The 12,872-nt window shown below is 35.2% G+C and overlaps 1 protein-coding gene across 1 annotated transcript in view; it reads right to left on the bottom strand.

Annotated features, from left to right (window-relative positions):
- Positions 1-12,872, bottom strand: part of LOC139700311 (uncharacterized) — a 74,580-nt gene that overhangs the window by 58,045 nt on the left and 3,663 nt on the right. Inside the window, exons 2-5 of the mRNA XM_071598951.1 lie at positions 7,774-7,862; positions 7,233-7,349; positions 5,564-5,767; positions 2,165-2,309 (exon numbers count right to left, since the gene is read on the bottom strand). Of these exons, the coding sequence (XP_071455052.1) occupies positions 2,165-2,309; positions 5,564-5,767; positions 7,233-7,349; positions 7,774-7,862 (555 nt within the window). The remainder of the gene's footprint in view (positions 1-2,164; positions 2,310-5,563; positions 5,768-7,232; positions 7,350-7,773; positions 7,863-12,872) is intronic.

Here is a 12,872-nt window from a genome sequence, read left to right as displayed (position 1 = left end):
CCTAACATCCGACACTACAGAAGTCCCCCTTTAATTCCAGCTAATTCCTCCCTTCATTGCATCCAACATACTTATCCTATTCCTACCCCTTCCTTCTTTATTTAATATTCTCACCTCTATCACAGTCTTCATCAACACATAGCTGATCAAAATTGCCTGCATCTATCTTTCCATCCTCATTTTGATTCCTCCCAGCAATCCTCTCTCCTACCCCACTATAACTGGCACTTCCTCATTTGTTTTCTTTTCTGCCCATATCACCTTTCCATCCTTCTCTGCATCTACATTTCGGAAGCTTCCAAGCTATGTCTTTCATCCTGCTTCAGTAACCATACTTCCGCACTGCACAAGGCCAAGCTCCATTTTAAAGTTTTGAAAGGCCGTTTTTTGGCATCTTTGCTCAGAGTCCTAGTCATATTTCCTCCTCCTTGTGAAAGCTTCTTTGCCTAATAAAATTCTTCTTCTTATACTCAGACTACTTTGACCATTTTGGCCTAGAACTATTTCCAGATAGGTAAATTGTTCCACCTGCTGTAGAATATGACCTCCTATTTTATTGTTAAGCTTAGACTTTCTCTTTCTGGAAAGCCACTTAATCTTTGTTTTATTTATAGCCCCTTAGCTGACTGAAAAATTAAAGCTTGATCGTCCTCAAACCTAAATAATTTTATAAATTGTCCATCAACTTTCATTTCTTCCTCCATTTCTTCTCATGTCTCTTTTAACTATTTCCTCTACATATGCATTGAAAAGCTCAGGTGATAATGGATACCCTTGCCTTACCCCTCTTTCTTACACTGCCCATCTAGACTCTCCATCTCCCACTTGCACTAGAGCAATCTGAGACATGTACAGTTTGTGGATTAGTCTCCTATCCCTCAATCTATCCCTATTTACTGCAATTTCATTAGTTTTTCCCAATTTATTCAATCAAATGCCTTTTCAAAATCTAAAAAAACAAGCAAATATGCCCTGTCTATTATATTTATATTCCTCTTGATTAGTGCTGCCATTATTACAATGGCATCAGGTCAGCCTTTCCTTTTACTTAACCCAAACTGATCATTCCTTAAGTGTTCATTTGCCCTGCTCTCCATCCTTCTGTTCATGTTACTGAGAACCTCTTTAGCTGTGTGTAAAATCTGATATACTATTCTGTAGTCCTCATGTGATGTAGCCTTTTACCTTTTTTGGTATAGGAACTTACTCAGATTTGGCAAAATCTTCTCAATAAATTCCTCCCTCGTGAATGCTACGAATTATTCCACAAAAATTCTTCCTCCCACATTCTCCTAAACCTTTACATAATTCTGGCAGACTGTTGTCAACCCACATGGTCTAATTACATTTAATTCCCCTTAATGCCTTTTCTATCTTGCCATAAGTAATCCTGGGCCTAATGTACCTTCATCTATGTTTAATTCTCTTCTTATCTGTAACCTTGCTGGATCAATGTTTTCACCATATAGTTCTTCTACATATACCTTCCATCTCCATAGTGCCCTCAGTCTGTAAGTGCCCAAATAAAAGGATTTTTAATGTAGGTACTATTTGTGCACAGAAATCATTTATATACTCTAATGATACTTTGAGTGATGCTTGATGAATGATATACTCTATTATGGGCTGTGCAATTTATTCTAGGCTACATTTAAAAGAGATGTTAAGAAGACTTTAATCTAACCTTATAAAAAGTTATTATCAGCATTAAAGCTTTATTCACTCATTAAATATAGTTACATACATTATCTTACTCTCCCTCATGCTCTAAATGATTCACCATGGATAGAATTTTTCCCATATTGGAAAAGTGTGATCATCCATTGAACAAAGTATATTACATAGTAAGTATACATGATGACTTGATCCTTTTGTCTTGCAAAGTACTCAATCCCATTTATGCTAACTCAAAGGCCTTCCAGTGTTTGTAGTGAAACATAGTTTGAGCTTGCCAACTCAGCTTATATGCGTTAGTAGGAAATCACACAATAAGTAAGTAAAATTTTTCACCTCATATTTTCATAACTGGGTTACCATTTACATTAATGATTGTAAATCTGCAGAAATGATATTAATACGTTATACCTGGAGGAACTTGTTCTGTTCACCATAATAAATGTCTACAAAATGATCTTACACAGATAAAATTAAGATAAAAACTAACCTGACATGAAATAATTGTGCATGATTTCCTTGGTGAGTCTCCCTGAATTGAAGAGAGATAATGCTGCCTTGCGTAGCAGCTTCTGCATCTTACCAAGGGTGTCCCACCATATAGCTTGGTCTTGCTGTTGCAACTTGGGTACACGCTATATTCCAATAAAACAGGTTATAATTAAAACAATGGCAGGATAAATACTGCCATTTTTTGAATGAAATAAAAAAGTTTTGTTTTTCGAATTCCCTCCTTCAATACCCTATACACCAGAGAGTATTTTACCCATTTCTTTTCTGCTCAGAACATTGACAATAAAAGTAACGGGAGGACTATTATCATGCTCAAAAAATAAACATTCAAAAATATTAACACCAACAGTAAGTACAGGGAACACTTAATATTCTCAATTGCTTTCAATATTTTCCGATAATTTCATGGATTATATTTTGTGGTAGCTATCTTTTTATTCACTCAGTAGAACTAAATGCAATACTTACATATTGCTGGAGAATGTTTTTTTTAACTGCCATAAAAGGCAACAACATTACATTATTTTATTTATTCAATTTTTTTAACATCTAGTTGTACAATTTCTTATAGATGAGGGTGAATACCATGACTATTATCTTTCAAAGTTAATCATACAGGATCTCTCATGCAATATCAATAATCTGAAATTAGCCATTTTAAGTTTCAAAATTATTTCATGCTGCGATTTATATTGTCCCCTATAGAAGTTCATTAAAGTTGTTTTACCTTTTAATTTCAAAAAGTAATTCCTGCATATCCTCATATTTGGATAGGCCAAAAATGATGAGTTTAAATTACTTAGATACCTACCCATTCCAGATGGTTTAGAAAGTCGTTTTCAATTAAATCATTAGATTTAAGTGATTAATTTACTTAAAAGTCAAACTTTTCCTTAAACTAAGACTTCGAAAATGGGGGATTACATAAACATGGATGTATTTGGAGAAACATAGTACTTTAATATTTACTGACTCTGATTTTATCCATCAATCTTGTATCACAGCATTAAATGAGAGCTCGCTCATTTTAAAATGATAAAAATGATGGTGATACTTAACAGGATTTTTCATACATAGCAGTGAGTGAATTCTTAGGCTTCAAATTAGTCAGGGAGTGTGGGTGACCATGATCTTCATGGTCATAGTCACCCACAATATGGCATGAGATTATCTTTCCTAACTACATGACTGTGCTTTAGTCAATACTAGAGCATTTTTTGGAGGTTTACGTGTACTACAACATGGGGTACCTCTGGCCACTTAGGGGATTGGAATGGTGCAGTGGCTAACATACTGACTTCTCAACAAGAGCCCAGGTTAAAATCCTGGTGATGGCAGATATTTTGGAGTGGTAAGCCGATCCCTTCTTGAGGTGCTTTGTGGAGAACCCTTTGAATGATCATGCCATATATCGGATAGGATGTTAAACTGCGGACTCCTTGGCAAATTTCATTAAGAAGGAGGCCAATGCCAATGCTGGGTTTCTCTCTGTCCTTCCTTCATGGCACAAACAACCATGGCTGCCAGCCGCCTCCCCCTAACAGTACTACTACTACTCTAGCTGATTGGTGTACCTATGAGCCAGCTATTAACACATAAACCAGCAGGAAAAAGTAACAGTATACTAGACATTAAAGCAAACTGATGAAGAGAGTGGGAATCCAGATTCAAATACAGAAGATTATGCAGTAGGTGAAAATTTCAGGTTTCCTTCAACATCTAGTGTAGGAGGGATTTAACATGAAAAAGATAAAACTCTGAATGCTGGTGACTTTGCTTTAGCATGGCTTGTGACCGATAAAAGATGCAATGTTTTTGAGCAAAGTAATATCCTTGCCAGAAGTGATTCTGATAAGGTTTCTTTATTCAGGAAGCACAAAAATGTAAAGAACACTTATTGTGAATTCTCCAAAATCAAAGAAACTGCTGTTTTTACCAATAAATTAAGTGGTTCACTGACTAACAATCTGGAGACATGGCGAGGATCACTTGTTTTCTTTGATGTGCAGCTAGAGTTTATAGAGTGCAGTATTGTTTCTTTTTAAAATTTCTACATATAATTTATTTTATTTATATAAAGTGGCAAAAAATTATTTGATACCTATTTTTAAAATTCTTCTAATATGCAAAGCAAACACTAAGGACTTCTTATTGCATTTTAATAATATTTGAAAAATATAATTTTATGGATAATTATCGTATTTTCCCATCGATAACATGCACCTTATGCATAATAGGCATCCAGAATTTTGTAGTTATCATGAATTTGTATAGATGCTGAGCATCTGTATATATGTGTGTGTGTGTATTATAAATAGGTACTAAAGGTTTACTATATGTCTGTATTAGAATAAAGAAGTACTGCATATTAGAATAAATGAGCAATAGAAATTATATATTTCTTCTTTTTCTCATGGATTTAGGAGATGAAATAACTGTAACAGCAGCATATCTATATAAAGTAGAAAGTCATTGGAAAAGCATGCTTCGAGACTAATTTATTTTTGTGAGACTCTACTATAAATTATTGTGTACATAGGGATGTAAATTTTTGGATTTTTTTAATTTTCATTTTACATAACGTGCATACTGTCATTTTTTCGACCATATGAACATTTTCGTATAGATAACATGGGCGCTATCGATGGAAAATACAGTAGCTATGAAAGTATTTTGTGGCCAATTTCACCCAGTGGTGTGGGATGACTTAGAATGCTGTACTTCATTCTCTCAAAAAGATTCTCTTGCTTCATGAAATACTTTTGGCTATTAACTCATTTGTAAGACTAACTTCCATTTCATTTAATTTTTCTGGGTATGCAGAACTGCTTTCCTTTAAAAAGTAGTGAAAAGCTGCTAGAAATGGCCAAAGACACCTTATTTCACTGTACATGCAGGAATGATATTTTAAGGTTTTACTCTCTGTGAGTTAACCAGGTAAGCTGAAATTTGATGCTGGAACTTAATTCATAAATAGTAGTCCATGAGATTTCATACAATGTGTCCCTGAACAGGCACACCTTTTACTGCAATCACTCTTTTAACCATTGTATACCTAAAAGGATACATTGTTAATGATTAAAGTGATATTTACATATATTAATCTTTGGAATTAATGAGAGCATCTGAGTGTTTTATGTTGTCACTACATTACTGAAGCTCATGAGGTGCAAAAATTAGGCACTTCATGCTTAGCTGGTATTTTTTTTGGCATTTGCATGGGTATACCAATGAGTGTCACATGAAAATATTTGTCAACATCATATATCATTTAAAAGGACTTATAACATACACTCTTTCAGCGCTTGTTCAATATTAAATATACCTGAAACCACCAAATATTGGGAATTTACTTATTTATAATATTGCCTTTTACCTTATTGTTAAAGTTGACCAATATGGAAGAAATTGGTTGAAGGACAGATACAGGGGGTACTGCATTAGCATCTTTTCGATACCACAAGTCCAGGAGGGAAGCATCAGTGCCTCCGGCAACTAATTCATCACGTAATAACTGTAGTTCTGAGGAGAGAATGTAGGTAGGAATGGGCCGGTATCCATATTTCTGGCCGAGGAATACCTAAAAATAAAATGAAATAATTAAATACTTTATGAGTGTATGTTTCAAAGAGTGCACTGATCATGAACTAGTTAATAGGCATGATAACATGAAATTTAAGGTAAGTGATATCATAAAAAATGCGGAATTATGTTCATATTACTCCAAAAACACTTTGCTCTTTGGCGCTATGCAAAATAAATTGCATAATTACAACTTTTAAACACCCAATAAGCTGACAAGGTAGAGTGTTGCAGGGCATAGTAGAGAACCAATTTTTAGTAATTTTAGGGAATTCGTTCTAGGATCCTAATAACAATAGCAATAATATTTATTTTATTATAATTAGGCCCATACAGACATGGGTTGCATCACTCTTAAAACACAAAAACATAAACTGTGTCATTAAGAAAATAACATCAAAGATTAATGATAAAGGAATTGACATCCCAGTTTATTATCTAGAAAATATAAAATGTTATACACATGACAGATGCAAAGTGGCAATGTCCTTTCAGACCCAACTTTGGCTTTTATTTACTTAAAAGCACATTCAGTTTATGGGAATGAGATTTAGAATTAAAGATAAACAGATAGGATTAAGTTTTTACAAATATTACAGCTTGTATAATACAGATTGAGGTTAAAGCAAGAATACATAGTTTAATGTATTGGGGTCACCATATGCTCTGAAAGAAACTTTATATATAACCTTAATAACCTATGCCTTAAGGAAAAAGGATTTTTAGGCATGCTGCTTTTCTCCCAAAATATTACATTATGGACAAAATGGAATGAATTTTTGAATGATACAGCATCTTGAATACCTTCACAGGAAACAAAGATGCCTGCTCCTTACGGAGGCAATGTTGATTAGGTTTGAGCAATTACTGTCAACTTATAAATATAATGTATTATTAGCATTAGTAATGCCTTTCCAATTATTGTGGAATGGACAAGAAATAAACAATATAAAATGAAGTTGCCGGCCCAAAATTGATCCCTAAGGTTCTCTTAAACCATCATAAGGCCAAAATATATGGTGTGAAAATTACTATATGAAGCATAGAATGTGCATCTATCCACTTTTGGTAAATTGATTAAAAAAAGAAATATAGGTAATCATTTGCCACTTAAGGCATTCTAATGTAAGTTATTACTATCAGCCAACTCACTAGCTAAAACAGTTTTTAATGCAGATTTATAGACTTATCATCTTTCCAATTCTATAAATTTTACATTTAATTATCTGTCAGCACATTGAAATAAGGTTCAAATTTTAAGAGAAAACATATAACGACAGAAATATACCTACTAGTAGCATGAAATACATGAGGGAAATACATTTTATATGTATATGAGCCAACTTCAGGCTATTAGATCAAGTTAGTTTCTTAAAAATGTAGAGGAGGATTTGGCTAATAATTGACTTCTACACATTATACTCAATTGGAGTATTTATTTCTGTGGGATTTTTGAACCTTACCACAAAGTTAGGCCCCATGGATAAACGCTGGCAATTTTCAATTTCTTTCATGCACAGTTCTGTGGTCATGTGATCATCTGTGGCTTCATCTCGCACTCCCCAGCGCATGTCCACCACCTTTAATATGGGCAATGAAAAGTCACAGGATTAGGATAAAATTCAGTATTCAAAGTAACAGTCATAATTTATAAAACAGCAAAATAGAATGCATGTAATATTAACAATGGCAAACAGCTATCCAATTCCAGAGCTCTAACAACCATGGCATGTCTGTCTCTGACTTAGACCCTTTAGATACAAGTGCACATCTGTTGAGTTAATCAGGGGAATGCTTTACTCTCATTTTTTTGAGGAGGATGCCATACATCCCTCCAAATTTTAATACCAGGCTTGCCCATGATTTTTAATGAATTTGAATCAAGTCAAGTCTAAAGTTATACCTACAAAGTTGAAATAGATAGATATCCATTTAATTCATTCAGTAATTAATGAAAAATAACAGTAATGGTTATCATATAAGGAAAAAATACATCAATCCAACCTGAAATTCAAGGCCATGCTTTTCTCTACAGAAATCCTTAATTTTTGGGTACACTTGGGCCATCAGTGTATTTCTTTCCAGGGTGGTATCTGTGAGAAAATAAATTCCATGAATTAAGCTTTCATATATAAGACTATTTATAAAGAGTAACTGACATAGAAAATTAACCATTGGGATGAATGCGACTAGAGTTATCATTTATCGTATGCAAAGTAAAAGGGATATTCGTATTAGCTATATGAAATGCATTCTCTAGTTTCATAAATGCTGACTATAGCCATTACTTGTGTGATTCAATATTTTCTGCATTGAATTTAACAAAGGAGCAATGCCTTAATAAGGCTCACATAAACATTAAGATTACAGGGTACCTTAATTGTATATGTATGTATTATATATGCAATACCTCCATGAAGAGGCTGGCAATCATGAAAAATATTATGAGAACAAAGGGGGGAGGTAGGATATTACTTCTATCCTCATCTGGAATATAGTGAAAACATTCAGTATCCCTTTGAAAAAATTGATTCAAGAATTGAAAAAAAAAGAAAAAAGCTGCTTTAAAAAAATTCTATCGGAGTCATATTGAAATTTAAAAACATTGGTTGAATTATATAAGTTTTTAACATGATCACCATTTCAGAAATTTTCCATTTTTGTTTAGAATGAGGGGAGTGCATGTGTTATTAGTATGCCTAAAATTTTCAGACGGGAAACAGGAGAAGTATTTTATTCCACTGAAGTATACATGTATTTACTGCTGAGCTAGATGAGCATCATGTTTTAAAATGATTATTTGTTTTCAGTCATTATAACGTATTTGGAAGATATCTCCAACCAGCTCATTGATATGATAATTAAAATTCAAGTTTTTACTTTGCAGGGGTCTCTTATTGAGATTTGCATTTTTATTGGAACTTTCTCCATTATTATTACTAAAAATAGTATATCAGACAAAGCAGGTTTGTAATAAATCCAGGAACTAACTGCATTCCAAAGCCTTACCCAATGAAACATTAACAAATACTCAAACACTTTATTTGGTGATAAACCATTCTATCTCTCCAAATTATTCCTGCCTCCCTTTATTCTGATCAAAACTTTCCGGCCTCGGTGGTGGCAGGGTAATGTCCTCATTTGCCAATCCAAGGGTTACAGGTTTGATTCCTGCCTGGATGGGTTTTCCTCCACCTAGGGCTTGGATGTCTCCATTGTTGCCAGTGCTAATAGTCCGATGTAAAAGCCAAAAAGTGCTGTTTTTGGACTAAGGCTAAAAAAATAAATAAATATAACACTTTCCTTTTCCTGATTTTACCTTAAGTACTCAACATTTTCCCTTATATCAATCTTTAAAAAATTCCATTATCTCTATAAATATGTCTATTATTCATTTATCCTGGCTTGTTTGAATTACTCCCCAGAACTTCTTCTCCCCTTATGCCACTAAACATAGACACAAACCTAGAACATCTTTGCTTTATTTCTTTCCATCAATTTTATTCTTTCCATTCTTTTAAACATACACATCCAAAGCCTATAATGTATGCTCTCCTGTTACCTTCTGAGGTTCTCCTGTTTTCTCTTTCTCTGGAGAAGTTGTTTGCACAAAGCTGCATTCCATATTAGGTAAATGCTTGGACTAATCTTTGCTCTACATCTTTACACTTTATCTTTGTAAAAGTTTATATACCCTTACACTATCTTCTTTTAAGGTGTTCACTAATTTACTCATTTTCATGCATAATAATTCCTCAGTAAATGCTCTCTTAGTTCTATTTCATGCCTTTCAAATTTAATGCTTCATTCAAAGAAATGCAGGAGATGCCACAACAGTAGCTTTTAATATTAGTCATCTGTCAATGTACATTAAAATGCAACAATTTCAAAGTAAAAAAAACCATTCATCAAGGCAAAATATGCATCAAACTAGTTTTAAAGTGCCGTGACAGTAATTCTTGGAGGCTGATTTTCTAAAGTTTGATTATTTGCAAGATTAAATCAGTTTCCCACCTATGTTCTTTCCTTCCGCTAGTTCTTCTCATGTCTCTCATACAATTCCCACCACACGTACACAAAAAATCATGGGTGATAATGGACAGGTCTGTCTGAGTCACAGTACTAACGTCGGAAGAGATTACACGGTAGACCTGTGAGTGAGTTTTGCAAGGGTTAAATCGTCTTCGCATACCCAAGCAAGTGAGTGATTGGTGGGCCAATGGTGCAGAGGGAAACCTCTCAAAAGCTCTGGTTGAGTGTGAGTGCTTGAGACTAGCAAGGATCAATGCTGGTGTTTCTAAAATGCATTTACCCTCCTAGGAAAGGGCTCAAAGAATTTTGCAGGTAAACTGTTCCAATCAGCAATGTTTTATTAAGAAATGAAATTATTTTTGTTCTTTGTACCTGGAATTTTACCTTGAATTTAAGATTATTCCTCCCTATGAAATTTGGATTTCCAACCTCTTTCCTCAGTTCTGCCCAAGCTTTCTATCCCCTAAGAATGCTGAACATTCAACAAAGTCTGCTTATTTTTCTTCTGCTTTATAAACTTAACCCATTCCAATGTTCTAATTAGTTTTTTATTCACACATATTCCTCCTCCACGGCCATCCTTATCTCTCCGGTAAACGGCCAAAATTTGAGGATCTTATTTGGCATAATGTGACCTCTTAGCCACAATGCCATGCCTATCACAATTTCCAGATTACATGCACCAACTAACATCTCCAAGTGACTGGCTTTATGTAGAATACTTCAGCAGTTAACCAGAAAAACTATCAAGCCCTTACCTTCCTTTCCTTCAGTCTTGCAAGGTTCACCTCTTGTGCCCACAGGTTTCCCTACTCACTTAGGTTTAGTATGATGTTTTTAAACAAAATTAGACAGAACCAGGGAACCCTTCCTCTTTTAATACCCTCCATCATAGCCCAAGTGCCTGTCACCTGCACTACAATTCGGGTCCACATATGACACACCTTGTTGTATGCAAACCCACTCCATTCATTCATTTATCCTGCAAATTTTCTTAAAATGTACAGGATCCACTCTGATCCCTTGAAAACACTGAATTGATACTTTGGCCACAAACTCTGACCAAACGTACGAGGTCTGTTCAAAAAGTATCATGACTTTAGTGTTTTTTCAAAAATTATTTATTTATTCATGAATATCTATTTCATCCCCTTAAAAATAATCCCCATTAGATATTATACACTTGTGCCAACGTTTTTTCTAATCCTGTAAGCACTTTAAACAATCATTTTTATGCTCTTGTTCAGCTCCTCCTTCGATGCAGTCTTTATCTCGTCTTTACTTGATGCCATCTACCTTGACTTCTCCAAAGTTTTCAACGCCCTGTATCATCAACTCCTCCTTCATAAACTCAGCCATCAGTTCCGCATTCATGGTATGTTCCTAAGCTTTCTCACCCACAGAACCAAGGGTGTGATACTCTTGGATGCTTCTTCCTCTTGGTCTCCTGTGACATCTGGGGTTCCCCAGGGCAATGTCCGTGGACCATATCTTTTCAAATTATTCATTAATGATCTTCCTTCCCGACTCCTTTCCTCCCAGGTTCATACCTTTCTCTACGCTGATCATTGCAAGATTTACAAGCAAATTAATAATATTTCTGACTGTATTCACCTTCAACTTGCCTTACATCAAATTTCCCTATGGTGTGATACCTGGAAGCTTAATTTAAAACCTGGAAAATGGAATATCATGACTCTTGCTCTGACAAAAAACCCCGGTTGTTCAGCCACTCAATTAACTCAACTCCCTTAAAGAGATTAACAACCATGAAAGACATTGGCGTTTTATTGACCATAAACTAAATTACTCTGATCAGATACAGACGGTAAAAAATATAGTAATGTCCCTATTAGGCCTTCTTTACCGCTTCACCGATATTAAAGATCCAATTGCACTCCATTCGTATTTCTCAACAATTGCCCTCCCCATAGTATAATATTGCTCCCCAATTTGGTCCATCATTCCAACTAATCTTAAATCCCTTGATTGCAACTCTCACTTCTTTGCCAAAATAGTCAAACACTGAGTCCCACATTTCTGCAATATGTCCTCTAATGCTTTCCTGTCTTCTTTATCCATTTCTAGTCCCCTAAACCCCAGACTTAAAGCTGATTCAAAACTCCTCCACAACACCCTAAACTCGACTATTGATAGCCCTGAACTACTCTCTCACTTCAACTTCAGGATACCAACTCAATCCATCCGCACCCACTCCCTACTCCATCTGTCTATTCCTAGAATATCTCTCACCAGGCGCTCACCTTTATTTCGCCTCTCCTCCCTTCTAAATTCACTCCCTCACACTGCCGATCCTTTTAATTTATCATGCAACAATTTCACCACTCAAGCTTTATCCCACCTTTTAAAAAATTAATTTTCTCCCCTGTCCATGTTCGGTTCTAGATGTTTATTGTTATGCTGTTATTGTATTTTGCCCTCTTTCATGTTTGTTATATTATTCAATGTAAATTGGCGCTACTGCTGCATGTGAATAATGTTTTAAAATAAATAAATAAAAAATCGTATCGTAGCGTCATCCTTTCATGGGCCTCTTCAGTTTCGGGAACAAAAAAGTCACTGGGGGCCAGATCTGGGGAATACGGTGGCTGCAGCATCATTAGTGTGTTGCTTTTGACCAAAAATTCGCGCACAAGTGTACACGCTATGTGAGCAGGAGCGTTGTCATGGTGCAAAAGCCAATTTTTTTTATTCCACAAATCCGGGGGTTGTGGGGGATTGCTTCGCGCATAACTTGCAGGTAATATACCTAATTTTCCGTTCTACCCTGTGTCAAGAACTCATGCTGCACCCCTGCAATCGAAGAAAACTGTAGGCAAAATTTTCACATTCGACCGAACTTGGCGCGCTTTTTTCGGTCTTGGCTCGTGCTGATTGGAATGATTGGCATTGGAATGATTGAGAGTTTGGTAGTTTCCGCATCATAACCATAAACCCATGATTCGTCACCAGTTATGACCTTCTGGAGCGAATTTGGGTCATCGAGGACTGATTCATTATCAATGTTAATGCGTTGCTGTTTTTGGTCGAAATTGAGAAATTTTGGTACG

The sequence above is a fragment of the Hetaerina americana genome, unplaced genomic scaffold (genome assembly GCF_022747635.1).
Source record: "Hetaerina americana unplaced genomic scaffold, ioHetAmer1.1.p SCAF_10, whole genome shotgun sequence".
NCBI lineage: Eukaryota > Metazoa > Arthropoda > Insecta > Odonata > Calopterygidae > Hetaerina > Hetaerina americana.
The sequence above is the reverse complement of the archived record's forward strand: the minus strand, read 5'-3'. Positions and strand labels throughout refer to the sequence as shown.